Genomic DNA, 24,954 nt, shown 5'->3' on the forward strand with positions numbered 1-24,954 from the left:
TGATTAATGATTCTTAATGACACATGAGTGCCAGGAACAACTTGTTGAGGAGTCTCATGGTAGCATACATCCCTCATCCTAGCAGTTCTCGACTTTGACTGCATCATACTCACCTGTGTGCCTTTTTCAAATACAAATACAGCCACCACCACCCAATCTACTGCTCCCCAGATCTGATGAATTCAGAATCTCCACCTGGATTATGGGAGAAGATACCTTTCCATAGCCTGAGTTGAGAGCTATTACAATGTATGCTACAATTTCTCAGTTCTCTAGAGCAAAGTTTGAACTTCAATTTTGCTACTGTATCATGTGAAGTGTTTAATTCTTTTCATTTTGGTAGGTGAATATTGCTCCTATTTTTAACTTAACAATCACATATTAAATTTGGCATGTCTTGTATGCTATTTTGAATCTTAAACTTTCAAACAACAATTTCTGAGTTACTACTCCTTATAGAATGGTATTGGAAAATTAATGCACTTTAAAGATCATGTAAGTTTTCAAACTATCTTAATCCCCTTGGGAGTAGGTAGAGGAGCAGAACAGCAGGCCCTCAACCCTGGTTTAATTACAGCAATTATTATTTTTTACGTGTTGAACTTCCGTGTAGAAGTCCTTTTGAAAAAAGACTTGCTACTTTTAAAAAGTCAGAGCCTGATTGTCACTGCCTCTCTGTGGAGCATCTGCAGCAGCTTTTTTAACCTAAAGAGACATATCAACTTTACACTCAGGTTTTAGATCTGGAAGGGAAGGGACTATTAGAAGTTGTTTAGTTCAACCCCCTTACCTTATTGACGTGGAAGGACCTACAGTGGCAGAAGAAACCTGCTGAAGATCTTAAAAACCAAAACCCCAGTGCCGTCGAGTTGATTCCGACTCATAGCGACCCTATAGGACAGAGTAGAACTGCCCTGTAGAGTTTCCAAGAAGCGCCTGGCGGATTCAAACTGCTAACCCTTTGGTTAGCAGCCATAGCACTTAAACACAGATCTTAGAGGCTGTTATTCTGATGACAACTCTGACTTTTAATGGAGTACGAGCGTATCTACATTTAAGTTGCATTAAAAAAAAAAAAAACAGTTGTCAACAAGTCAATTCCGACTAATAGCAACCCTACAGGACAGAGTGGAACTGCCCCGTGGGGTTCCCAAGGAGCAGCTGGTGGATTCGAACTGCTGACCTTTTGGTTAGCAGCCAAATGCTAACCACTGCGCTACCAGGGCCCCAGTTAAGTTGCATTAACCTAAAAAAACCCAAACCCGTTGCTGTCGGGTCAATTCCGACTCATAGTGACCCTATAGAGTAGAACTGCCCCGTATGGTTTCCAAGGAGTGCCTGGTGGATTCGAACTGCCATCCTTTTGGTTACCAGCTGTAGCTCTTAACCACCATGCACCAGGGTTTCCTAAAGTTGGATTAAGACTCAACATATCCTGAATTTAAATGAACACTTACAAAAAAGGAGGGGCTTGCCATTCTCAAGTTTCTACCAACCTAGTTACTTTCAACCTGAGTACAATAGTCATAAAAGGTTCTTGTTCTTGGCTAACAGGCACATCAGAGTCTATGGTCTTAGCCCCTGCCTAGGGCCAAATGTATATAAATGGTGCTGATAAGGTCCTGTCATTCTCTTCCTCAAGCTTTGCACTCAGTTCATTGCTCCATTTCATTTCTGAATTTATCTACTTTGAAAAGTGGAATATTCTAAGAAGATTTTGTCTTTTTACACATACATTCATTACCAATTATTTGCTTTACTGCTTTCTATTGTTATTGTTACATGACAAGTAATAAAAAATGTGAAGACAGTTACACACAACGTGAAGACGATTATGTGTGTGAAATAGTAGCTGTGCATGGGAAAACCACTGGCTTAGAGTAACCTTGTGACCTTGATATAAATTATGCATTCTAAGCCTTAAGTTTCCTCATCTTTTAAATTATGGGAGTTAATATACCTGCTTCCAGCAGTTGTTTCGTGAACCTAGATAAGAATTGTGTTAGGATACTTAGGAATAAATTACCTGAGATGTAAAAGACTTACACAAAGAAAACTACAAGACACTACTTGAGGAAACAAAATGAGACCTACATAAGTGGAAAAACATACCTTGCTCGTGGATAGGAACACTTAACATTGCAAAAATGTCTTTTCTAACAAAAACGATCTATAGATTTGATGCAATTCCAATCCAAATTCCAACGACATTTTTTTAATGAGATGGAGAAACAAATCACCAACTTCATATGGAAGGGACAGAGGCCCTGGATAAGTAAAGCACTACTGAAAAAGAAGGAAGTGGGAAGCCTCACTCTACCTAATTGTGGTTTTTATACTGCCACAGTAGTCAAAACAGCCTGGTACTGGTAAAACAACAGATACATAGACCAGTGGAACAGAATTGAGAATCCAGACAAATCCATCCACATATGGGCAGTTGATATTTGACAAAGGCCCCAAATCAGTTAAACGGGGAAAAAGAGTCTTTTTAACAAATGGTGCTGCCGTATCTATATATCCATCTGCAAAAAAATGAAACAAGACCCGTACCTCACACCATGCACAAAAACTAACTCAAAATGGATCAAAGACCTAAATACAAAATCTAAAACGATAAAGATCATGGAAGAAAAAATAAGGACAATGTTAGGAGCCCTAATTCATGGCATAAACAGTATACAAAACATTACTAATAATGCAGAAGGAAAACTAGATAACTGGGAGCTCCTAAAAATCAAACACCTATGCTCATCCAAAGACTTCACCGAAAGAGTAAAAGGATTATCTACAGACTGGGAAAAAGTTTTTAGCTATGACATTTCTGATCAGTGCCTGACCTTTAAAATCTACATCGTACTGCAAAAACTCAACTACAGAAAGTCAACTCAATTAAAAAATGGGCAAAAGATATGAACAGACATTTCACTTAAGAAGACATTCAGGTAACTGAGAGACACAGGAGGAAATGCTCATGATCATTAGCCGTTAGAGAAATGCAAATCAAAACTATAATGAGATTCCATCTCTCTTCAACAAGGCTGGCATTAATCCAAAAATCACCAAATAATAAATGTTGGAGTGGTTGTGGAGAGACTGGAACACTTATACACTGCTGGTGGGAATGTAAAACAGTACAACCAGTTTGGAAATCAATTTGGTGTTTCCTTAAAAAGCTAGAAATAGAACTACCATAGGATCCAGCAATCCCTCTCCTTGGAATATATCCTAGAGAAATAAGAGCTTTTACACGAACAGATATATGCACACCCATGTTCATTGCAGCACTTTTTACAATAGCAAAAAGATGGAAGCAACCAAGGTGCCCATCAGTGGATGAGTAGATAAATAAATTATGGTACATTCACACAAGGGAATACTGTGCATCGATAAAGAACAGTGATGAATCTGTGAAACATCTCATAACATGGAGGAATCTGGAAGGCATTATGCTGAGTGAAATTAGTTGCAATAGGACAAATATTGTATAAGACCACTATTACAAGAACTTGAGAAATAGTTCAAACAGAGAAGAAAATACACTTTGATGGTTACGAGAAGGGGGAGGGAGAGAGAGGGATATTTACTAATTAGATAGTAGATAAGAACTACTTTAGGTGAAGGGAAAGACAATACAGGAGAGGTCAGCACAACTGGACTAAACCAAAAGCAAAGAAGTTTCCTGAATAAACTGAATGCTTCAAAGGCCAGTGTAGTAGGGGCAGGGGTCTGGGGACCATGGTTTCAGGGGATATCTCAAGTCAGTTGGCATAAAAAAATCTATTAAGAAAACATTCTGCATACCACTTTGGAGAGTGGTGTCTGGGGTCTTAATCGCTAGCAAGCAGTCGTCTAAGATGCATCAATTGGTCTCAACCCACCTGGATCAAAGGAGAATGAAGAACACCAAGGACACAAGGTAATTACGAGCCCGAGAGACAGAAAGGGCCACATAAACCAGAGAGTACATCATCCTGAGACCAGAAGAACTAGATGGTGCCCGGCTACAACTGATGACTGCCCTGACAGGGAACACAGCAGAAAACCCCTGAGGGGGCAGGAGAGCCGTGGGATGCTGATGCCAAATTCTCATAAAAAGACCAGACTTAATGGTCTGACTGAGACTAGATGGACCCTGGTGGTCAAGGCCCTCAGACCTTCTGTTAACCCAGGACAGGAACCATTCCCAAAGCCAAATAGTAGACAGAGATTGGACTGGACAATGGAATAGAAAAAGATGCTGGTGAAGAATGAGCTTCTTGGATCAAGTAGATACATGAGACTGTGTTGGCATCTCCTATCTGGAGGGGGATGAAAGGGCAGAGGGGGTTAGAAGCTGGCAGAATGGACACAAAAAGAGAGAGTAGAGGGAAGGAGCGGGCTGTCTCATTAGGGAGAGAGCAATTAGGAGTATATAACCCAGAATAGGAGTGTATAGCAAGGTATATTTAAATTTTTGTATGAGAAACTGACTTATTTGTAAAGATTCGCTTAAAGCCCAATAAAATTTTTTTTTTTAGTTGTGTTAGGAATTATATAATATTTGAGTGCTAATCATGTGCCAGGCTGTGCTAGGCATTGGGGTATCCAAGATGAATAAGATGTTTTTAATATGAGAAAACAAGCTTACAAATACCTATAATGGACGCTAGTAGAGGACCCTAGGCATGAGAATGATTATATATTTGCTGAGAACTCCATGGGCAAAAGGACCAACTTGGAATCTCTTTGACATTTTTGCTAAAGAAGAATGTCTTCCCCTGAGTGTGTCCTTTTGCACTGATGTGTGCTAGAAATTGGCAGTTTTTCCATAGTGAATGCTACTATTCTGACTTCTTGTATGGTAAATGTAGGCACATACCTGACTGTCAGCTCCATTCAGCTAGACTAGACAAGATCAGCTAAACTTTGTTTCACCAATAAAAAAAAAAAGACAAAAAGCATGCTTTGCGGATCTCAAAGAGGACATCTCCAAAACTTGTGTTAGTTAAACCTTTGTCTTTTTTGCCCATGTATAAGATCATGTTGAAAAAGATCTGATGTGTATATCTTTACCGTGTCATAAACCTGTTACATTGTAAATTTTTAGAACCTAAATGTGGATGCAAGTACAAACACTATTCCTGCAGTAATCCCCAGAGAGCCTTCAGTGCCAGTTTCTTGTGCTGTATCAGCAACATATGAACAATCTCCTTCCCCAGCCCATTTACCTGAGTAAGTAGTAATATTCCACATGTGCTTTGGGTTTATTAATTTTTAATTATCTGTCACTGTTGATGAGATTCAAATATTGGATGATATTTTCACAGGGATTCCAAGGTTGTAGAAAAGCAGAGGGAAACGCAAAGTATGGAAAGACTTTCTTCTGCTCTGACTACTACTGCGTGTAAATCAGTGCAAGTGAATGGAGTTGCCACAGTACGTAACTGCTGCTCATTGTCTTTTAAGTCCAGATCCTCTCAGGGATGGTAGAAAGACACCTAGTTCTCCTTTCTGTATCAGCTGATTTTTAATAAAATCTAATTCGATGGGGTGTGTGTGTGTGTGTGTGTGTGTGTGTGTGTGTGTGTGTGTATGTATGTGTATGTATGTATGTGTTGGTTTCTGTACAAAATACCATGAGCATTTGCTAATAATTTTTAACCGAGTACTCTGTTTCTCATTATTATAACCATAGAACAAGATTCTAATTCCTGTTCTTTTATAGACTTTGTGATCAGTTAAGCATTTACTGTGTGTCATGTTTATAACAAAAATTAAATATAAAAAATAATAGCTGAATATAGGAAATAATAAAATAAGATGGGATAGCACTACTCTCAGTCCTAATTATCCTTCAGTTATCTTTATAAGAGTCAAAATAGATCATTTCTTCTACACTGTTGTTTTTTGTTTTTTAGAGGTACAGTGTTTTGTTTTAATTTTATTGTGGTAAAATATATATAACACAAAACTTGCCACTCCGACCATTTGTAAATGTCCAATTCAGTGACTTTGATTACATTCCCAGTGTTGTACAACCACCACCATCCACCTCCAAAACTTTTTCATCACCTGGAATAGATAAAAAGTATCAATTAAGCAATAATTCCCCATTCTTCCTTTCCCCCAACCCCTGGTAACCAGCAGTCTACTTTTGTGTCTGTGCATTTGCTTATTCTAATACTTCTTATGAGTTGAGATCATACAATATTTGTCCTTTGGTGTCTGCTTAAGCAGCATCTTCAAGGTTCATTCATGTTGTGGTGGTGTTAGGTGCCATCGAGTTGGTTCCGACTCATAGCGACCTTATGCACAACAGAACGAAACACTGCCCGGTCCTGCGCCATCCTTACAGTCGTTGTTATGCTTGAGCTCATTGTTGCAGCCACTGTGTTAATCCACCTTGTTGAGGGTCTTCCTCTTTTCCGCTGACCCTGTACTCTGCCAACCATGATGTCCTTCTCCAGGGACTGATCCCTTCTGACAACATGTCCAAAGTATGTAAGACGCAGTCTCACCATCCTTGCCTCTAAGGAGCATTCTGGCTGCACTTCTTCCAAGATAGCTTTGTTCGTTCTCTTGGCAGTCCATGGTATATTCAATATTCTTCGCCAAAACAACAATTCAAAGGTGTCAACTCTTCTTCAGTCCTCCTTATTCATTGTCCAGCTTTCACATACATATGATGCGATTGAAAATACCATGGCTTGGGTCAGGCGCACCTTAGTCTTCAGGGTGACATCTTTGCTCTTCAACACTTTGAAGAGGTCCTTTGCAGCAGATTTGCCCAATGCAATGCGTCTGTTGATTTCTTGACTGCAGCTTCCATGGCTGTTGATTGTGGATCCAAGTAAAATGAAATCCTTGACAATTTCAATCTTTTCTCCGTTTATCATGATGTTGCTCATTGGTCCAGTTGTGAGGATTTTTGTTTTCTTTATGTTGAGGTGTAATCCATACTGCAGGCTGTAGTCTTTGATCTTCAATAGTAAGTGCTTCAAGTCCTCTTCACTTTCAGCAAGCAAGGTTGTGTCATCTGCATAATGCAGGTTGTTAATGAGTCTTTCTCCAATCCCGATGCCCCGTTCTTCTTCATATAGTCCTGCTTCTCGTATTATTTGTTCAGCATACAGATTGAATAAGTATGGTGAAAGAATACAACCCTGACGCACACCTTTCCTGACTTTAAACCAATCAGTATCCCCTTGTTCTGTACGAACAACTGCTTCTTGATCTATGTAAAGGTTCCTCATGAGCACAATTAAGTGTCCTGGAATTCCCATTCTTCACAGTGTTATCCATAGTTTGTTGTGATCCACACAGTTGAATGCCTTTGCATAGTCAATAAAACACAGGTAAACATCCTTCTGGTATTCTCTGCTTTCAGCGAGGATCCATCTGACATCACCAATGATATCCCTGGCTCCACGTCCTCTTCTGAAACCGGCCCGAATTTCTGGCAGTTCCCTGTCGATATACTGCTGCAGCCGTTTTTGAATGATCTTCAGCAAAATTTTGCTTGCGTGTGATATAAATGATATTGTTCTATAATTTCCACATTCGGTTGGATCACCTTTCTTGGGAATAGGCATAAATATGGATCTCTTCCAGTCAGTTGGCCAGGAAGCTGTCTTCCATATTTCTTGGCATAGACGAGTGAGCACCACCAGTGCTGCATCTGTTTGTGGAAACATCTCAGTTAATATTCCATCAATTCCTGGAGCCTTCGCCAATGCCTTCAGAGCAGCTTGGATTTCTTCCTTCAGTGCCATCGGTTCCTGATCATATGCCACCTCTTGAAATGGTTCAATATTGACTAATTCTTTTTGGTATAATGACTCTGTGTATTCCTTCCATCTTCTTTTGATGCTTCCTGTGTTGTTTAATATTTTCCCCATAGAATCCTTCACCATTGCAACTCGAGGCTTGAATTTTTTCTTCAGTTCTTTCAGCTTGAGAAACGCCAAGCATGTTCTTCCTTTGTGGTTTTCCTTCTCCAGCTCCTTGCACATGTCATTATAATACTTTACTTTGTCTTCTCGAGAGGCCCTTTGAAATCTTCTGTTCAGTTCTTTTACTTCATCAATTCTTCCTTTTGCTTTAGCTGCCTGATGTTCAAGAGCAAGTTTCAGAGTCTCCTCTGACATCCATCTTGGTCTTTTTTTCTTTCCTGTCTTTCCAATGACCTCTTGCTTTCTTCATGGATAATGTCCTTGATGTCATCCCAGAACTCGTCTGGTCTTCGGTCACTAGTGTTCAATGCGTCAAATCTGTTCTTCAGGTGGGATATACTCAAGGTCATATTTTGGCTCTCGTGGACTTGCTTTGATTTTCTTCAGTTTCAGCTTGAACTTGCATATGAGCAATTGATGGTCTGTTCCACAGTCGGCCCCTGGCCTTGTTCTAACTGATGATAATGAGCTTTTCCATCATCTCTTTCCACAGATGTAGTCAGTTTGATTTCTGTGTGTTCCGTCTGGTGAGGTCCATGTGTATAGTCGCCGTTTATATTGGTGAAAAAAAAGATATTTGCAATGAAGAAGTCGTTGGTCTTGAAAAGTTCTATCATTTGATCTCTAGTGTTTCTGTTACCAAGGCCATATTTTCCAATTACTGATCCTTCTTCTTTGTTTCCAACTTTCACATTCCAATCCCCAGTAATTACGAATGCATCTTGATAGCATGTTCAATCAATTTCAGACTGCAGCAGCTGATTAAAATCTTCTCTTTCTTCATCTTTGGCCCTAGTGGTTGGTGCGTAAATTTGAATAATACTCGTATTAACTTGTCTTCCTTGTAGGCGTATGGATATTATCCTGTCACTGACAGCGTTGTACTTCGGGGATAGATCTTAAAACGTTGTTTTTGACGATGAATGCAACACCGTTCCTCTTCAAGTTATCATTCCCAGCATAGTAGACTATATGATTGTCCGACTCAGAATGGCTGATACCAGTCCATTTCAGCTCACTAATGCCTAGGATATCGATGTTTATGTGTTCCATTTCATTTTTGACAATTTCCAATTTTCCTAGATTCATACTTCTTACATTCCAGTTTCTGATTATTAATGGATGTTTGCAGCTGTTTCTCCTCATTTTGAGTCATGCCAGATCAGCAAATGAAAGTCCTGAAAGCTTTACTCAGTCCACATCATTAAGGTTGGCTCTAAAAAAAAATTTTTTTTTTTTTCTACTTCGGGTAGGCAGCTCTTCCCCAGTCATCTTTTGAGTGCCTTCCAACCTGGGGGGCTGATCTTCCAGCACTGTATCAGATGATGTTCCGCTGCTATTCATAAGGTTTTCACTGGCTAATGCTTTTGAGAAGTAGACTGCCGGGCCCTTCTTCCTAGTCTGTCTTAGCCTGGAAGCTCAGCTGAAACCTGTCTTCCATGGATGGCCCTGCTGGTATCTGAATACCAGTGGCATAGCTTCTAGCATTACAGCAACACGCAAGCCCCCACGGTACAACACACTTGACAGACACATGGGGGATTCATGTTGTAGCATGTATTATTTCTCTTTATGACTGAAAATAATCCCTTGACTGTGTAGTAATTACTGATAAGGAGCAACTTACTTCTGCTAACTTCTAGCTATTTGTGTTCTCTGTGTCTTCTACCTTTTTTGTCCCACGTTTCCTCCCATACTGCCTTCTTTTGTGTTTAGTTGGTTTTTTGTTGTGAACCATTTTGATTCTCTTCATTTTCTTTTGTGTAAATTATTAAGATATTTTCCTTGTGGTTGCCATGGAAATTACACCTAACTAAATTCATACCAACCTAGTTTGAATTGATACCACCTTAACATCACTAGAAAAAATTCTCTTTCTATACAGGCCTGCCTCCGTTTTATGTTGTAGGCACAGATTACGTCTTTATATACTGTGTGCTATAGTGCTTCTAAAGTGTTTCCGTTCTTTTACTAATTTTTTTTTTTTAAATCTCTGTATGTATTTCTTCCTCCAATTCTATTGATTCCGCACACCCACCCACTGCCGTCGAGTCAATTCTGACTCATAGCGACCGTATTGATTCCAGCAGATTTAAATTCCAGTTATTTTTCCTTTCTGGTAATCTCCCTCTTTTGGTAAATGAAGCTTTTTTTTTTTTTTTTAATCTTTTGATATTGTCCTCAATTTGATATTTAGGTGAGATTTTGATTTGGGATTTAAACCTTGATTATCCATAAGGTTGAGTCTTTATATAGGTTAAAATTAAAGATGGTTTTTGTAGGTGAAATGTTTTAAAATTTTCCCCGTTTCTTTTGTTATTTAGCCTTCATATTTTACTCATCCAAAGATTCTCTTAAAGTTTTTTTGTACAATGATTAAGGGAAAAAAAAAGTTGCCATCAAGTCAATTTTGACTCATAGTGACGCTATAGGACAGAGCAGAACTGCCCCTTAGGGTTTCCAAGGAGTGGCTGATGGGTTTGAACTGCCGACCTTTTGGTTAGCAGCTGTACCTCTTAACCACTGCACCACCAGGGCTCTGTATAATGATTAAACCAAAAAAAAAAAACGAAACCCACTGCCATTGAGTCAATTCTGACTCTTAGCAACCCTATAGGACAGAGTAGAGTTGCCCCATAGGGTTTCCAAGGAGCAGTGGTGTATGTGAACTGCCAGCCCTTTGGTTTAGCAGCCATAGCTCTTAACCACTCTGCCACCAGGGTTTCCGTATAACGAATAGCTACCTTTTATTGAGCACTCACAGGAGATCTGCGATTGTATTGACTGGTGTTATGTTTCGAAGGATGTGTGGGGTAAGAAAACGGTGTATGTTTGCTTTGGATCATTTTCTAGGTTATCTTTTTTGTTTCCTCGGGCTTCTTTTTAGGCTTCCATAGAGCTCAAGAATGTTTAAATATTAAATGTTGCAAAGAGTTCAGTCACCACTATTTAATCTCTAAACATTTTCTGATTTTATTCATTCTTAAAATGTATTCCTAGAGTATCTTGGAGTTGTGCTTCTGGGGAAAACCCTTATGAATAGGAAAATTTAGTTAAAATTGAATTTGTTTTTTACTTTTGTCTCATGTGAACTTCGTTTTCCCGTGTCATCAGTGGAGAGATCATTTTATGCATGTATTTCCAACATTTTGTCTGTTGCCCAGGAATTGCGGAAACCTAGCTACGCAGAGATTTGTCAGAGAACAAGTAAAGAGCCTCCTTCTTCCCCATTGCAACCCCAAAAAGAACAAAAGCCAAACACTGTCGGTTGTGGGAAAGAAGAAAAGAAACTCACTGAACCAATGGAGAGATACAGAGAACCCCCTCCCCTGAAGTCAAATCCAGGACAACCCAAAGATCAGAGGAGGCAGTTGGGGCGCAGATCCTCTCCTCCAGCTGTTGGGAAGCGTTTAAATAGAGAACAGAATACACCTCCCAAGTCTCCTCAGTGAAAATTGTATGTTGGGAGGGGTTGCAAAAGAATTCTGTTTAACCACAAATGAAACACTGTTCCCACGCAGTACAGAGAATGAGTTGCTGGTTAGGAGCTTGCAGTATATGTGAGGCATATGAAATGCCTACAAGTTATTTTTCTTCTATGAGTCACATTTTCCCCTTCATGAAAAAAACCTATTTTTCAGGATTTAATTAATATAAACCTTATTTTAGGTTGGTGCTTAACTGGAGGTGATGCATAAGTCTTATTTTTTTCAGGACAGAATATGCATTTATCCCTACAAATTGGTATTTTTTATTAAGCCTCCATATGGCTATGAATGCAAGCTAATACAGTGAGATTTTCTAAATTAAGCGGAACTATGCTACTTCATTTTTTTTTAAATAACTGGTTTGCAATTACATATCTTTAAAATGTCCGCAGACTGATGAGCACTGATGACAGCTGGCATTGTGAGTGCAAGATTACACTGGTAAATGTGACCTTGGGAAAGGGGTAAATGTTACTAGGTTGTGGCACTGGCAAAAGAACTGTACTTTTCACTTAAACTGTTAACAAGTAATTGTAGAATGTATATTTTTTTAATATAACTTTTCTTTTTGGTCTTCTGAGCAAAATGAACCTGCAGAGAGCACCATAGAGAGACCTGAAACATTTGAGTTTTCATGTACTGCAAGCAAGTAACCAGCTTCTCACTCCAGTTTCAAATGGCTTTTATGTAAAATAAATTCAAAGCACATTGTTAATAGAATTTAAATGAAAATATAAACTTTCTTGCCCATTGACATGTTACCACAAAATTGTACCATAATGTCGTTTTCATAACTTGTGAGTTGGCACACTTTTGTGCTGGCAAGGAAGGTGATAAAAGAGAGTCTCCACGTACTTTGTGGTTTTAGTGCTCATGCTCTGTATAGATTCCTGTCATCGTTTCCCCCAAGTACTCTTTGAAAGAGTCCATATTTTAGTCAGCTCTGTGTTGACGTCTTCTGTACCTCTGCATTGGCACATGGATTTCAAAGTTATATAATCGTGAGGGAATGGTGTTTGTGGTTTTTTCCCCCCTTTCTGGGTGGTGGAGGATGAAAATTCCTGCTCTCTTTACCTCCAAGATGAGGTTTCTCATTGATTCACTTCTGGAAGTGCTACGCTTCTGAAGAACAAGGATGCACTAAATTTAGCAAGTTTCTAATAAAGTTAAATATAAATTATTTTGTTTTAAAATGCCTAAATTTTTCTGTAAGTATTCTAAGCAGCAGACGTTAAAATAAGAATATTTCCTGCTAATTGTAACCATACAGTTTATTCCACAAAATGTTATTTAACAAGAATGAGTTGTTTTTTGTTTTTTTAAAAAAAATTATTTCCATCCAATATTTAAAGACTTGAATTTTATTTAAACTTGAAAATGACTTTGCCTTAACTTTTGTATAAGACAGCTTAGAGTTACTGGAGACCGGCCCCCTGGGTTGGCATGAGTGGGTTACAGTTACTCAGTTACTGTGTAGATCTATTGTTGCTAGTGTTACTGAGTAAGCAGACTGTAGTACAGGAACTAGCAGTAGGTTTTGTAATATACCTTAAAGATCTTAAACAGTTGATCTTTTTTCAGATTGTTGAAAAATCCTGTAAATGCAAATAGTCAATACTGTATTAAATATGTGCACTTGGAAGTGTGTGCTTTGCTTGTACAGTTGTAAATAATCAGAACATATTAAAAAGGTACCCTAAAGAGAAAAATCTGATAAAAAATTATTGATATATTATACTTGTTGCTGTTGAGCTGGATGTAGATAAACTAAATGTTGTGGTTTGAATATTTTCATTTTGTTCGGGTTTCCCTCCCCACCCCCCTTTTTCTTTTATACTGGTGTGTGGAACTGATTCTGCCTCTTCGCTGCAAAAGGGAAATGGGAAGTCTTATTAAAAGCCTTCAAAGATTTTCATACTCTTTTAAAAAAGTGTGTATTTTATCTAATGTGAGAGGATTTTGAAGTATAACGTAGAAAGCAGAAACTGGCAGTATTTTAAATGAAAGTGAAATAAACTATCTTAATTAAATCATACATAACTAAGCATCATTTAACCTGCCAGAGGAAAACATACCCTGATACATACGATCACATTTCCTTCAGAGCCGTTGTCGTTATTTAAATGTGCCATGCTAATCTGTTTCCAATACCTGTAAAGGAACATGGGAGTTTATTTCTTTGTAGTTGTCAAATCACTGACTAAAAAATCAGAATTAATTGATCTCTTAACCCCCAACTAATGAATACTGTACAAAGAGTTGGAAAGGTGAGCTCTAAGACCTAGTAATTCCTAATGTTGCCGTCTTTGCTAGAAGAAGAAACGTGATGTCGTCAGCCGTTGTCATCACCAGAGTTACAAATCCTAGTGAGCTGAGGTGTTGGTTTTTAATAATGATGAATCCTTTTCCCTGAAGGCAGTGAACATTGCAGCTTGGTTTGTGTATGGATAAAGCCAGCTGTAGTTATTTGCTTTGTCTGTTGGCTGAAAGTGTAAAGCTCAACAGCTGCAAACAGGAAAAAAAAGAAAAAAGTGGTCACTTATAGTAGCAACAGTGTACAGCTGATCATTAGAGTGACTGGTACATTGTAAGGTAATATATTGAGACCAGCAGGGCGTGTTGTGCTGTTCTGATGTATTCTGCTGCCGTTTGTACTAGGTCAATACACTGTAATTACGGCTTTACCCAGCAACAGTCTGTTGCATCAGGAGTTGAAACCTTGCTCTGATATGATTTTTTTTTTTTGCATTCTTTTTAATTAAGCAAAGGTGATAGGCCGAATATCTATATAATGTCAAAATAATAATAATTAAAAAAAAACCCTTTCTGATATTATTTGAGATTTTCTGCTCACACACAAAAAAATGGGAGATACCACAATAGAAAGCTGTAATGGAGCATGCAGACTGTTGCTGTGTTACTTACAGCTAATAATATGTGGCTTTCATAAATTTTTTTAAAATTTAACTCTCCCCTTTCCCCCAGCAGTATCTCAAGTTACAGAATCAGAGATACAGCAATCACAAATGACATTTTAACTTGTAAAATTGTGTGATGATACTTATTATTTGGAAATATAAGAATAAGAATCTGGCTGTGTTTCTCCAGTAATGAATTTAAAGTAGAATAGTTGCTTTTTAAGAGTTAATGTCATGATGTTTCTGATTAGTCCCTCCTATAATTGCATCACTGTTTGTCACTAGCAGGTGGCAAAAAACCTTTTATGTTGCTGTATTATCTGTCAAGGTTTCTGCAGTTTACATTTAAAAACTGGTTCAATTGCTTACAAGGGCAACAGGTGACTAATGGTGCGTACCTATCTTTGTATCTCCCTTCACTGGGCTATAGTTATGGATTTTACGTGCTTTGTAACCTATTACACAGAAAGCAGCAGACAATCGAAGATTTAAGAAGAGCTAACAGCTGCCAATTCACAAAATGTGGGCGTCATGTGGAAGTTTTCTTGAAGGTTTTAGTTTTTGTTCTGCTTTTTTTCATTAAGACTGGAATCAAGCTTAAATGTAAACTATTTGGTAATTTAAGTTTCCTTTTGTGTCATTCAGTGTAAAACTGTCTAATTTGAAAATGTAGGTTATGAAAAATAAAGATTTAGGCACTGTTCAGTTTTTCTTTTGATTTTTTAATTAAAATTGTCTTCAAGAATACATCTTTTTAAAACTTTTTTTTTGTCTATTTCCATCAGTGTACATGAGAATGAAAAAATGAGTTGCCTCAAACTTGTTTGAATTCCACATGTATAAGTTAATTACAGTTGAGTTTTCCCCAGCCGGCGTAACGTTTTAAGGTATTCAGAGTGAGCATTTAAATTAAGTATTCCTGAGGAAACAGTTTATTAAACCCAAGATTTACCATGAAATAAATATACTTGTGTCAAGATTTTTTATTTATCTTAAGACTCATAAGATGTCTGCATAAGTCATTTGGAGTTAATGTTGGGTCATCATGATTTTCAGATCGTAGGTGAACGTTGGTAGGAGGGAGTCTCAAAAACAAATTGACTTATCCATAAATAACAGTGATGGCAACACTAGTATAAGGCTGAAAATGGATAAAACTTCTTAGTATATTATTTAGTGGACAAGTGGTCTGATTAAGATGTTAATTGAGCGATTTTCTTCTGTGAATTGTCTATTCATATCCTTTTCCCAATTTCTACTGGGTTGTCTTTTTCTTAACAAATTGGTATTCTTCGTATATATTCTGGCTATTGATCTTTTGTCTGTTATATATGTTACAGTATTTTCTCACAATCCGCCAGTTGTCTCAACTTTACTTAGAGTATCTTATCTTACAGTTTTAATTATTATATAGTAAAACTTATCAGCTTTCTCCTTTATGGTTTGAGCTTTTTGGTCTTGTTTAAGAAGTCTTTCATTACTTCAGAGTGATAAAGATAATCTCCTTGGTTGTATATATATAGATATAGACAGATAGATATATTTATTTAGGTCTTGAATCCTTCTGAAATTGATTTGTATGTGTGTGTGTGAGGTCTGAGATAGGCACCCATTTGTACTGTTTGCCATATGGAGAGTTTCTTTTTCCAGTATCACTTTCTAGTTCATTATTTCAGTACTGATTTGTGATGCCACTTTTGTTATTTACAAAGTTCCCACATTTGCATGGACCTTTATCTAGGCTCCATGCTATACTGTCTGTTTCTGTACTGAGACCATGGCATTTAATGAATAATTCTGTGTTGCTAAAAATTTCCTTTGTAAGACTCATTACAGTTTAATTAAGTGTGCTCCATGGTGCCCGTCTTGATCACCATTATATTACCTGTTCTTAGTACACTGTCTGCTCAATAAATATTCGTTAAATTAATGAAGTGTTTATTGAGTATGTATTCTCTACACAGCACTGGCCTAGGAAATTTGGGAAGAAGCAGAACACAGGGCGATGTATTGATTTGCTGCATAACCACTCCAAATCTCAGCAGCTTAAAATGGTAATCATTTATTATTTCTCATATACCTGTGGATTGGCTGCTGTAGGCTAGCTTCAGGTAGGTGGCTCTGCTGATCTTGGCTGGGCATGCTCACACATCTGTGCGTTGGCTGGGTAGGCGGCTGATCTGGGCCAGGTTCACCCAGGGGCAGCTCTTCACCATATGTTTGGGTCAGCAGGCTAGCCAGAGCTAGTTCTTATAGCTGTGGGAGAGGTGCGAGAGCCAAGCCCTAAATTTTTATATCTTTGTTTTTCCCCAGAAAATTTGAAATTGTTGCATTCTGTTCATTGGTATATGCATGCTTTATTCTGCTTTTTGTTTTATTCTGGTAAAATATATATAGCAAAAAATTGCCATTTAAGTGTACAATCCAGTGACATTAACTACATTCACCGTATTGTGCAACAATTATTACCACTATTCATTTCCTAAAGTTTTTCATCACCCCAGATAGAAACTGTGTACCCCTTAAGCAGTAATTCCCCTCCCCCACCCCAGCCACTGGTAACCAGCAATCTACTTTGTCTCAGTGCATTTGCTCTTCTAGGTATTTCATATAAGTGGGCTCATACATAATTTGTCCTTTTGTGTCAGACTTAATTCGCTTAGCATGATACACTCAAGCTTTGTCCATGTTGTGGCATGTATCAGAACTTCATTTCTCTTTACAGCTGAATAATACTACATTGTATGTCTGTGCCACATTTTGTTTATCCATCTGTTGGTGGACACTTGGGTTGTTTCCACCTTCTGACTGAATAATGCTGTAATGAACATTGGTGAACAAGTATCTGAGTCCCTGCTTTCAAGTCCTTTGGGTATATACCCAGGAGTGGAGTTGCTGGGTCATATGGTAGTTCTGTGTTTAAGTTTTGGAGGAACCACCAATCTGTTTTCCACAGCAGCTGCACCTGTACCTGCACCATTTTACAGTCCCACCAGCAATGGCCAAGGGTTCTGATTTCTCTGCCTCCTTGTTGACACTTGTTATTTTCCATTTTTCAAATGATAGCCATTCTAGTGGAGGGTGAAGTAGTATGTCATTATGGCTTTGATTTTCATTTCCCTAATGATTAATGACATTGAACATCTTATGTGTTTATTGGCCATTTGTATAACTTCTTTTGGAGAAATGTCTATTCGGGTCCTTTCTACATTTTTCATTAGGTTTGTCTTTTTATTGTTGAGTTGTAGGAGTTCTTTATATATTCTTGATGTTAAGCACTTATCAGATATATGGTTCTTAAATATTTCCTCCCATTCTATAGGTTGTCTCTTGATAAAGTCCACAAAAGTTTTTTTTTTTTTTAATTTTGCTTAAGCTCAATTTATTTTTCCTTCTGTTACTCATGCTTTTGGTGTCATATCTAAGAATCCATTGTCAAAAACAATATCTTGAAACTTTACCTCTTTTTTTCTGAGTCTTATAATTAGGTCATTGCTCTATCCATATGTTTTAATTTTTAAAATATGTGTATGGATAAAATAGTTCAAGAAGCATTGGCAGATTGTCATACATTGCCAAGTTTAATCAGGCACGGCTGTTCCTGATCCAAGTAAACTCTTGGTCTAATTAAATTCGGATCTAAATCAAAGAAGGGATACAACAAGAGTATTTAGGTGACTTGTACAAAGACCTCACCATTCAATTTTCAAGCATTTTATAGAATGTCTATTCTGTAACAGACATTGAGCTAGGTGCTAGAGATACCATAAAGCATAATGTCTAATACAGTAGGTGCTCCAAATGAATGGTTAACCAAATGGACATAGCTGCTGTCCTCATGGAGTTTGCAGTCTATTGGAGGAGACGTTAGTTGACTGCACAAATGTACAATTAAAACTATGGTAAGGGTCAGGAGGTTCTGTGACAAGGAACCTGACTTGGGCTAGAAAATCTGGGTTGCTCTCTACTTGAGTCGAAGTACCATGAATGAGTAGAATTATAAACAAGATATCATGGAGATACAAAGGAAAGAATGATCAACTTGGTCCACAGAGGTTTGAGATGATCTTAGAGAGGAGGTGATCTGCTAGATGGATCTTGAAGAATGAATAGGAGTTTGTAGAACAGACTGTGAGGAAAGGATTTTCCATGGTGGATGAAGAATGAACACTGATTATTGAGCATTCCAAGAGATCAGAGATGGAGCCGAGAGAGTGGGTTTACCCCTGCCAGGGCAAGGGCCCCCAAACTCAGTGTCACCCAAGACCAAGTTTTTTTTTCATCTTTAGCCACCTTGCATAGCTTAAACTCATTATTTGTTTATTAAAGAGTTGTATGTGTAAACTAGATTAATAATACATGCTTACATATTCAGGATGTGAAAGGCTCTCTATCACATTCAAATTGTACTGTGTAAAAGCATAGGGCGTTTAAACGTAAAATGGGTAAACTTTGGGGGCTGCTTGTAGTCAGCAGCAGTGTGGAGAACAGACTAGTAGTTCCTCGCTTTCTGCATCCTAAGAAGGTACTCACACTTACACCGTGGCCAGACTACTTGTTAAAAACACAGATTTTTGGCACCACCCCAGACCTACAAAATCAATTTCCAGCTGAGGGATCTAGAAATCTGTTTTTAAGGCCTCGCAAATGATTGTTATGATTGGACACACTTGGGATAAATTAAAGGCCATGATGAGCAGGTATGTCAATCATGGTGCCTGCCATGGCCACAGCCCCACCCTACAGCAACTGATGAAGGATTTTGTAGATCACTGTGACTTGGAACTGACCCAAGAGGAGTTAATCCATAATTTGTCCATGACCACCCAGCACAGTTGGGATTGTTGGTAAGTAACAGTCAAGAGGGTGTGACAATATGAGGGCAGCAAGAGGTGGTTTTGATTGGTAAGCAACGGAGTCACCAGAGAAAAAATTACAAACAACCCACCAAAGTTCTGTGGAATTTTATTATCACAGAAACTCAAGCCTAATGCCTCAATCAAATTACAACTGGAAGTCTCAGGTACAGGTTGCCTTCTTGTTGGCTAAAACTGGAGTATTCCATTCCCCCTGGTCACTGTGATTGGTTTAGGGGTGGGCATGTGACCGCACTCAGGTCATTGAGATACAAAGAGACTTGTGGGAGCTGCTTGGTTTCAGTTTATTTTGCTCTTCTTTTTCTGGTCTCTTGAAGAAATAGGTAACTGATTTAAGATCTTACCTCTTTTCTAATGTAACCATTTAGTGTTATAAATTTCTCACTGTTGCTTTAACTGGATCCTACAAATTTTAATATGTGTGTTTTCAATTTTATTGTATATATTTTAAAAATTTCCTTTGATATTTCCTTCCTGACCCATGAATTATTCAGAAGTGTTTGGAGATTTCCCTGTTGTCTTTCTGTTATGATTTCTAGCTTGATTCCACTGGGGTCAGAGAACATACTCTGTGTAATTTCAATTACTTTAAATTTATTAAGGTTTGTTTTATGAGGTGCTTGAAAAGAATATTCTTCTGTTATTGAATGGAATATTCTATAAATGTCAATTAGATCCTGTTCATTGATGGTGTTTCGTTCTTCTGTATCCTTGGTGGTTATTTTTTTAGTAGTTCTGTTGCTGGGAATGGAGTATTTGAAATCCCCAACTGTCATTAGAGATTTGTCTGTTTCTCCTTTTCATTCAATCAGTTTTTGCCTCATGTATTTTGAAGCTCTTTTGTTTGGTGCATACACATTTAAGATACTATGTCTTCTTTGGTGGGTTGATCCTTTATTATTGATGTAATCTCCCTCTTGGACCCTAATAAGTTTTCCACTGAAGTTCTACTTTATTTGATATTAGTATGTCCACTCTTTTAATTAATATTTGTTATGTACCTTTTTGTTTCATTTACTTTCAACCTAACCTATGTCATTTCATTTTTCTTGCCTTCCTGTGGATTATAGGTCACTGATTTTTTTTTTTTTTTAGTAAAGCAAAAAGAAAGATTTTATTTGGCATATATTCAAAGAGGCCAAAGTGGGAGAACAGGCAAGCATGCTGCCAAGGCCATGTCTGTGTGAGTCCAAGGGGCATTACAGAATGATCGGTATATATTAACATTACAAATGGGCAAAAGCATTTAAAGGTTCACTTTTTCACAGATTGGCTAAAAACTTGTTAAGTCACCAATCCTACATTTTGAATTGTCTTAATAATCATTGGTACAAGTTTCAGTAACGACAGTCAGGAGGGTCTTCATTGGTCCAACAAATCTTAGTATTCACTAAATGCTAATAGGAAAAGAGTGGAAGGTATGTGGGTCTTTTGTGCTCTGTTTTATTAGTTTATGTGAAAGCTTCCCTAAAGGATGTTTTCCAAGATTGTCTTAGCTGTTGTCTTCTATACCTCAGGGCCTAGCTGATGTGTCCTTGTGAGTGCAGCTCCAGCTGGGTCACATTCTTTTACTCAAGGACAGGGAATAATGGCTCCAATATTATCTCCTAAATCATTCCCTCCTTTTGATCAGAGATTGAAGATAAGACATTGATGATCAATACCTGGACTTAGTCAAGCTCCTAGATGGCAGCCATGGCAGGCTCTTTAAACTCATGATGTTGGTTTTCCACCAGATACCATCTGGTTTTTCACCAGGATCTTAAGAGCAGGGTTCCCATCAGTTGCATTGCCAAAGTGAACAGACTCAATGTACATCAGCGTTTTAGCCCAAGGCCTTCCTTTACCTTTTAAGTATGTAAGATAATAGAAGGTAAGTTTTATTATGCCTAATACTATGCAGAATAAGAATATTACTATTTCTTGCAATAGTGATCTAGCCCATGTACTTATTCCTGATGGTAGCCAACCAAATAAATCTTGTAAGGGTGTTACAGTGTGTAACGAAGTAGCTTGCTCTCCAGTTTTATGTATATCTTGTTCTACTTCAGTGTTATTTATGCAAATGCAGCAAGAGGTATTTGCTACAGCACAGACTATATGCTCTTGGGCTAAAAAAAAAAAACTAAGACTATTCTGTTACAAGTCACTTGATTCTTAATTCCCAGACCAAAAAACTGTTTTTAGATCTCTCCATGCCAGTTATGTTACATTTGCTAGAATGGGCTCTACAGTACAGCCTCTCATGCAGGTGTCCTTTCTACTGCAGGTAACCTTGGGCAAGTTGTTTAATCTCTCTAAACCTGGTTGCTTATTTACGGAAGGGTTGTTTCAAAGATGTAGTAAATTGGACCCAGAATCTTTACTCCATGCTCCAGCCAACAGTATCCAGGTTCTTTGGGAAATTTCCCCTCTACCATTTTCAGTCAGGCATTTTGGGCAGTTTGATCCCACTCAGGTACAGGGATGTCCCCTTTTGGCTAAAATCTATCAGGATATTCCATTTACCTGGTCCCTGTGATTTGGTTTAGGGGTGGACATATGACCAAATTCAAATCATTAAGATGCAGGGGGACTTTGGGAGATTCTGGGAAAGAATTTCTTTTCCTCCCTCTACGATAATTACTTGGAAAAATCCTCTCCCTCTGGGCAGTGTGGGGTGAGAACTGGAACAAGAATGACAGAAGCCATTTTTTGCTGCCGTGACAAGAGCCATCTTGAAGACAAAGTGATAGATGAAATAGGACAGAGCTTAGAGAGACACAGCTGGAATCTCAATGACAAACCAGTAAATCAAACCAGGCCCAAAGCCAGAGATATCTGGGGATTTTTCAGGTACATATGCTAATAGGTCTCTTTTTGGCTTAAGCCTGTTTATGTTAGGCTTGCTGTTGTTTGCAACCAGTGTATTTTTAAAAGATACTTCAGAGTAAATTAGACAATGCATGTAAAATACTTAGCACAGTACCTGGCACAGAAGTACCCAATAAATTTTGATTGCAATTAAAAATCTGTGAACAGCAAAACATTGCATTTTACATATCAAGCACAATGCTTAGCATATTCAAGGCCATAATCCTGCTCTGACCCTTGACCTCTTGAGGGAGCAACACTTAGAAGTGTTGCCATCTTTCCCAAGGGCAGCCAATCTGTAGGTTCTCCAACAACCTATGACGTGTTCTAGTTTGAAGAGCTGAGCTGGATGAACCGTATTCCCTGTCTCGGAATGTAAACTGGGTAGCATCGAGAGATTCAGGCTTTAACCAGTGGCTCTGCTAAAACTAAAGGAGTAGCCATCTCCCTGGCAGCTTCCCATTTTGAGCTTCAGCTACAGTTCACATGTAGCCACCCTTTTTCTTAAGGCATCTGTATAAACCTATTCCTTGCCCCCAAGGAGCTAACATAAAACATAAGGACAGTCAGGTCTGTCAAGGATAGTCTCGGAGATTAAGAATGAAGATTTGAATGGAGGGCCAGGGATGAAGGGATGCCAAATCAAGAGTCTGTGTCCTCGTGTTACTCCAGCTCTCAGCTTCACATAGTTGGCCTCTCCAGACTTGCCTAAATTGTCCTTTCTATTTCCATTGGTTTTCTTCCTGCTGCGGTGGCCATTCCTCAGTCTCCATTGCTGGCTTCCCTCCTTCTCCAGATCCCCTTTTCTATATTCTACACTTCCTGGTTAGTTCCACCCAGATCCATAACTTTATACTTCTCGGAATGCTGATAATTCCGTCCCAATTGAGATACTGCGAAAAACAAATTTAAGCCGGTCCTTGGATTAACAACAATAAAAATTATCTCGCTGAAGAGAAAGTGCAGAGACACAGTGATATCAAGGACCTGGGCTCTTTCTGCTCCCCTTTTCTGCCGTTACTGGGGTCAGCTTCATTCTCAGACAGGTGAAGAATGCTGGGGCAGTTCAGGCAGCATATGCAGAGTGCTGACATCCAGAGGAAGAAGTGGGAGTCTCTTTGTATGACTTTTAGGAATAAGGAAAAAGCTGCCAGTAAATTCCACTCATTCGCCAGAGTTGGACCCATTTCCATTCTCAAACCAGTCACTGTCCAGGGGGATGGGCTTCCAGACCAGTTTGGTCTACCCCAGGAGCTCTGGGATATGGCCAGTTTCCCCTGAGGCACATGGTTACTCTGAAGAGGGGTGGATCCATGAACAAAATCAAGACTGTTAGGAAAGGAGGGGCAATGAACCTTGCCCTTTATTGACTCTCAGATTTATCTCCACCCTGACCTGCTCCTATTCTCGCAACAGCCAAAGGAATCTTTTTAATATATAAGCCATATTGTGTTTTTCTCTTGCTTAAAATCTTCCCATCATTTCCTATGAAACAGTAAAACGTTAGCATAATGCGTAAGCCCTTTCCTCCATGGGCTGTCCCTTACTCATGTCTTATTTCATTTCTGGCTGCTCACCTTCTCACTCTACTCCATCCACACTTCTTTCTGTTCTTCAGACACGGCAAACTTGCTCTGTCTCAAAGCCTATACCCGCTATTGCCTTAAGGTGGAATACTCTTCTCCCTACATTCTGCTTCATTGGTCCCTTCCTGTTATTCAAGTTTTGGTTTAAATATTGACCCTTCAAGTAGACTGTCCCTGAAAAAAAAAAATTTTTTTTTTTTTTAACCACCCTCTAATACTGCCCATCCTGGGCAACTATCATATTACGCATCTTATTTATTTGTAGCACTTACAACCACTTGAAATTATTTATTTGCTTTTGGCCTGAATTCCTCAAATTTACCTGCCTTGTACCCCTCTATATCCTCAGTGCCTAGAACATTGCCTAACACATGTTGTTCTTGTTAGCTGCCATCGAGTCGGCCCCAATGCAGGGCGACCCTATGCACAGTGGGATTGGGCCATTGTGATCCATAGGGTGGATTTTTGGAAGTAGATTGCCAGGCCTTTCTTCCTAGTCTGTCTTACTCTGGAGGCTCCACCGAAACCTATTCAGCATCATAGCAACACGTAAGCCTCCACCTACAGATGGGTAGTGACTGCTCATGAGATTGTTTGGCCAGGAGTCAAATCCAGCTCTCCCACATGGAAGGTGAGAATTGTACCATTGAACCACCACTGCCCTCTGCATAACACATAATGGATATTTAATAAACCCACTCATGTATTGATTAAACAACTAAATAATGAGTACTGAACAACTAAGTAATGAGTCCTGACTTTGTGTCACACAGTCCCAGGCACTGGGATTATGGCAATGAACAAGACAGAGAAATCCTGCCACCATGGAACTCACATTCTAGTGGGGGAAGAAATAAATATGTAACTGTATTAAATGCTAGGGGAAAAGTAGGGCAGGGTGAGGGGGATAAGGAGCTCCTAAAAACCGTTGCCATCAAGTTGATTGTGACTCATAGCGACCCTACAGGACAGAGTAGAACTGCCCCATATGGTTTCCAAGGAGAGCTTGGTGGATTCAAACTGCTGACCTTCTGGTTAGCAGCCGTAGCACTTAACCATTACACCACCAGGGTTTCCAAGGAGCTCCTGGGGGGTGCAAATGGTTAATGCACTCGGCTACTAACTGAAAGGTTCGGGGTTTGAGTCTACCCAGAAGTGCCTCAGAAGAAAGGGCTAGTGATCTACTTTGAAAAACTCAGCCATTGAAAACCTCATGGAGCACAGCTCTACTCTGACACATGGGGTTGCCATGAGCCAGAATCAACGAGGGCTGGTTTTTAAGGGGGACAAAGTGGACA

General features: G+C 38.8%; 1 protein-coding gene across 2 annotated transcripts in view; it reads left to right on the plus strand.

The window, feature by feature from the left end:
- Positions 1–15,087, plus strand: part of LARP4B (La ribonucleoprotein 4B) — a 135,726-nt gene extending 120,639 nt beyond the window's left edge. For both annotated transcript variants that reach the window (XM_049881667.1, XM_049881668.1), the window contains 3 exons: positions 5,090–5,214; positions 5,310–5,418; positions 11,099–15,087. In XM_049881667.1, the coding sequence (XP_049737624.1) occupies positions 5,090–5,214; positions 5,310–5,418; positions 11,099–11,386 (522 nt within the window). In that variant the 3' untranslated portion in view covers positions 11,387–15,087. The remainder of the gene's footprint in view (positions 1–5,089; positions 5,215–5,309; positions 5,419–11,098) is intronic.
- The last annotated feature ends 9,867 nt before the right edge of the window (positions 15,088–24,954 follow it).

Source organism: Elephas maximus, chromosome 4, assembly GCF_024166365.1.
Source record: "Elephas maximus indicus isolate mEleMax1 chromosome 4, mEleMax1 primary haplotype, whole genome shotgun sequence".
Taxonomy (NCBI): domain Eukaryota; kingdom Metazoa; phylum Chordata; class Mammalia; order Proboscidea; family Elephantidae; genus Elephas; species Elephas maximus.